Here is a 5,000-nt window from a genome sequence, read left to right as displayed (position 1 = left end):
ACCCTGTGGTACAGGTAGACTTGAAATGCATGTGCTGCCCACAGTGCTTGACATCTGTATAAGCTTACCAAGAGTGAACATGTCTGATTACAACAACAAACGACAAAATCAATCCTGCATTAAAGGACAAGGTTGCTCTAAAATGTGAATAATTTTTGCACCCACCAATTTAAAGCTCATACAGAGACTACTTTTTAACTGTTTTTTGAGTCCCCAATTTGAATCCTGGCCAAGTTAAATCCCTCTTGAAAGAAGCCAAAAACACCAATTAGAGCGCTGCACCGTAACCCGGCTGGCTGGTCTGGTCAGTGACGTCATTCAGTCCGACTTGGCGGGGATCAGCTCAAAACACAGCCAGTCACAATGTGCTGTTCTAGCTGTTCACTTTTGTTTTGTCCGATGTAACTTGAAAATGCCATCATGTTCAGCTCCATATTGCAAAAACAGATCCGAAAAAGACAACATTTCATAGCTTACCCGTAAAGAAACCAGACTTGGTAATGAAGTGGCTGTACAAACTCTGCGGCGAAAAAAGGTTCTTGCCAAAGAAATTAGAAAATGTGTATGTTTGTAGCGATCATTAATTTTTACAAATAAGAAGGAATATCGATACAAGCTGTTGGGTGAAAACCGATTTCAATGATGAAAGCCCACCATCGCAGTTCCTCGGAAAGCTCTCTCTCAGTCTTTCTGTGATGCAAGTGATCCCTGGACGTTTCACCAACAGAAAGAATGACAATCAAAATGAAGACACAGTCAGTTTGAAATAAGAATTTACAAAATGATATACGGCACAAGGATCTAGTCTCAGATCAAAGGAAACAGCTGAAATGATTCAGGATACCCTCCATCTTGTCTTCCAACTCTTGTTCTTCGCGACAACAAGTACATTCTTTATGGGTCAGCATGGCCTGACATTCCCCACAACTGCACCAAAATGTGCTTTCCAGCCACTTGTTCATTTCTTCCCCTTCACTGTCGTCATCCTCGGGGTTAAAGACACCTTCCGGGTCAAAATGGTATGTTTTAGTGCCACCATTATTCGGATGAGAACACAACTTGACTCGGACTGAATGACGTCTCCGAAAATCCAGCCGGGCTACCAAGTTTGGCTCAAAATGGCGGCACTCAATGTTGTGTTATGGGTTCTTTCGAGGGGAATTTACGTGGGCCAGAATTACGATAGGAAGCTCAAACATCAGTGAGTAACTCAACTCAATGTGATCTTTTAATTGGTGGATAAAAAAATATGCGCTTTTAGAGCATTCTTGTCCTTTAAATAGACCCTGCAGCAAAAATGGTTGCTATGGCAACAGTCTAGAGGGTATATCATTTTGTGCCTTACTTGATGTAGATTACTTCTGGCAAGTTTGAACAAGACCCATCCAATATTTTCGGAGATACATATTCTCAATTTTGTGATTTATTACAGTCATTTGTAATGTTTGTGACACCAATTTTTTACTTGAATGTCTCTGGAATGAAAGATGGTATTCCAACGTAGAACAGACGTTTTGAAAGGTCTTTGAAATGAGCAAAAGGTGTCTTTTATATATAGGCACTTTAATTAAGAGGGAGGCTCCCATCGTTTTTGAATTACTCCATTTGCTCTTGTTCTTGAACAGGGAGGCGCTGTGGCCCCATGGTTAGTGTGCTCAACTCCGGATTTGGGTCCTGGCCAGGGACATTATGTTATGTTCTTGGGCAAGACACTGTACTCTCACGGTGCCTCTCTCCACACAGGTGTATAAATGGGTACCGGCGAATTTAATGCTGTGGGTAGCCCTGCGATGGACTAGCATCCCATTCAGGGGGGAGTAGAAATACTTCTAGTCGCTTCATGGTACGCAAACCAGGGATAGGCTCGGTGTATTGGGCCACTGGCTTGTTACCTTTTTTTCAACAGGGTGTTCATCTTCAGTTGGTACCTTTCATGTACGTTTATTGTAAAATGGTTCCTTCTTTCCAGCACTAGGACGGGATAGCTCTTAAAGCAGCAAATTGGTGTTCTTGTAGCTTTATCATTTGAAATCTTCCTGGACTGGACTTTAACAGTAACTGGTCTAGAAGGAGTTCTCCCAACTATTGCAAAGACTGTTTTTTGAATGGTCTATGGGAGGCATTCTTGTTTCTCTGAAGCAAAGTTGTGCGGTTGATTTGTGGACAGGGCCATTTCAATTGTGAAGGACTGGAAGAATTTGTCAACTTTGTCTAGTAACTGCATCTGGTTGGTATCAGTAAGGCACTTTCCCTTTTGCTGACTTTGAATTGACACCTTATCTGGCCATTATCACAGAGACAATAACTTAAATAATTGTGGAGTTAGTGCCCGTACTTAGAGCAGGGATGTCTGTTGCAGGTTTCTCTGTCATGCGGAGGCACTTAGAGGAGCAAAGCATTGCTTGAACATTCTGGTTCATTTTGACAACTCAAAAGTATCCTTACATGTATGAAGGCAGGAGGGCCAAGAGTGATTGTGCCACCCAGTCTGGTTTTGAAATATATGTTAAGTATCGGTAGGATGTTCTTGCCTCTGGCTTGCATTGCCCGATCAATCCAGGTGTCTCTTGCCGATCCCAGGCTATTGTACTTTTTATGTAAATCCACCTGTAGTCTTGCTTTTGTCCTAACAACATCTGAGTTTGAGGACTAGTCTCTGGTCTGCACAGCCCAGCTATACGACAAGATCTGGCATTTGATTGGTCAGACTACAATAAAATAATATGCCTCACATTTTTTTGTTAATTTTATTTATCAGGAGTTAGAGGCACTTCAAAGTGGATTACAAAACAAGGTTTCATTGTTAGCTTGTGATGCTAAGTTTATTGGCTTACAGGTAAGTTTGGGTAAGAACTGGAAATCTCAATTTTTGAGTATAGGTTAAATTCATTGAGTCTACCCTCTTGATCATGTGCTGCAGACATGTGGGAAGTTTCAAATTATTATGCCACTTACTATTTGTTTAACGCTTGCAAGTTTTGTCATTTTTCCGCTTAATTTTATTCTGATAAATTTAGAGTCTTGAGCCTAATTCCCCTTCCATTCAAGGAGAACTTTTCGTAATCCAAGGATTCACTCCTAAGAGGCTTTTCACTCTGTCAAACACCAGACGATTTTACTGGTCAATGTGGGGAGAGAGCATCATAAGTAATGTTCCTAAAATTCACGTTTGCTCTTCCTTGGTAATATTTTGAATCTACATTATGAGGTGCCACATACCATTTCCAAAACACTTCGCAACAATTTTTACAATACAATATAATACCTTTATTAAATTTTAAGGAGGGAGACGCAATGAACTATTACGGTTTTCTAACTTTATATGATCCCAAATTTCAGAAAGCTTACAGTTGTTTAGACAGCTTACAACAGCTTATTTCAAGAACAGAGTACTTGTTTGTTGTAATGAACATTTCATGGTTCATATGATACAAAGACTCATCCCTAGGCTCTGATTTGTGGCCAATTACTAGCACTTCCAATCATTTCTTGGTTCCTGGTTTCACTTTTTTTCTTTACAATTTCTTATAAATTATGCTGGTTGCATTCTTGTATTCTATGTATAGTTGATTGCATTCTGATATGCCATATTTCTTCTTGAAAATCTGATTTTTCACATTGTTCATTTTCGTTTCTTTTTGTGTTAGGCAAGTTACTGGAAGATGGTAGAAGAGGAGTTTCCGCGATGGAATGCATGAAATAAAAGAATCCGCAAAAGTAACAAGAGAAGTGGTGGTCACCTGATGCATTTTGTGGTTTGACTGGGGAAGCTGTTTTCACTCCTTTGTGGCATCATAAGTAATGTCTAGCACCAGGTTTAATATTACTGATAGAATGAAAATGACCTTGCAAATAACATTCTTTAGAGGTTCTCAGCACAGCGTCTTCCCTGTTGTCACAAAATTGATTTTTTTTTTTTTGCAAAACAATTTATTTACTACATGTATTTTGTTTGCATTCAAATTAGCTGTTTGCCTCAAAATCATGGGAAAATGTTGTTTTGAATTTTCATTTATAAGCAAGACAGCTAGGGCTAATTTTAATTATAACTGGAGGAAAGTAATTCTGTCAACACTACGTGCATCTTGAAAGATCCCTTAGGGAATCAAACTAAATTATGTAACCTATACAATGTTAATTAATTTCCTATGATGGCACATAGTTTGTTAAATTCATTGAAAAGTCTTCGGAGTCTTTGTTTTATTGGCAGATATTCTTTTACGCGAATTTTATGTTACTTCAGGATAATAGATCTCTTGTTATCATTTGTGCTCTTTGACCACCAGCATTTCCCATTTCACCACAGGCAGACAACCCTAAGGATGCGAGAATGCATGATGTCACGTTATTTTGAGAAAGTTGTAACGGCCGATGCAACTGATCGAGGAAGATGTTCCATAAAAACTTCAAATGGCGATGTTTCTTTTCGAAAATCCATTTTATGGACAGCCAGATAAATAAAGTTCACTCACCTACTATTTTCTGCGTTGTCCTGAATGATTTGATGGGTTTTTGGGACGCTTCGATTTCCTCTTCAGATCCCACACGTCGTCACATACCGTAGTTACTTAAACAAGGAATGACCTACAATGATCTACAATGACCTACTACAATGACCTACTACAATGATCTACAATGACCTACAATGAGCTACGTTATAAGCTAAAATTAGCTAATGACCTACCATGACATAGTTAATAAAACAAGGAATGACATACAATTACCTACAATGAGCTTCAAGGATCTACAATCACCAACAATGACCTGCAATGAGCTACAATGAGAGCTCTACAAAGATCTAAAATGACCTACGATGAGAGCTCTACAATGATCTAAAATGACCTACAATGAGCTTAAATGACCTAAAATAAAGCTAAAAAGCTAGTGACCTGTAATGAGCTAAAATAAACGATAATTTGGAGCTTTGAGGGCACTGCAACATGTTTGCATTACAAAGGTTAAAACCATTCCACTCTCTGCTGGGGCACCCAACGAGAATA

General features: G+C 39.1%; 1 protein-coding gene across 1 annotated transcript in view; it reads left to right on the top strand.

The window, feature by feature from the left end:
• The window catches only part of LOC138008294 (centrosomal protein 15-like), an 11,458-nt gene extending 7,273 nt beyond the window's left edge, over positions 1-4,185 (top strand). The window contains exons 3-4 of the mRNA XM_068855587.1: positions 2,759-2,836; positions 3,648-4,185. Coding sequence (XP_068711688.1) covers positions 2,759-2,836; positions 3,648-3,698 — 129 coding nt within the window. The 3' untranslated portion in view covers positions 3,699-4,185. The remainder of the gene's footprint in view (positions 1-2,758; positions 2,837-3,647) is intronic.
• The last annotated feature ends 815 nt before the right edge of the window (positions 4,186-5,000 follow it).

The sequence above is a fragment of the Montipora foliosa genome, chromosome 6 (genome assembly GCF_036669935.1).
Source record: "Montipora foliosa isolate CH-2021 chromosome 6, ASM3666993v2, whole genome shotgun sequence".
NCBI classification, from domain to species: Eukaryota; Metazoa; Cnidaria; class Anthozoa; order Scleractinia; family Acroporidae; genus Montipora; species Montipora foliosa.
Note: the sequence above shows the minus strand (reverse complement) of the source record. Positions and strands in the feature narration are given on the sequence as shown.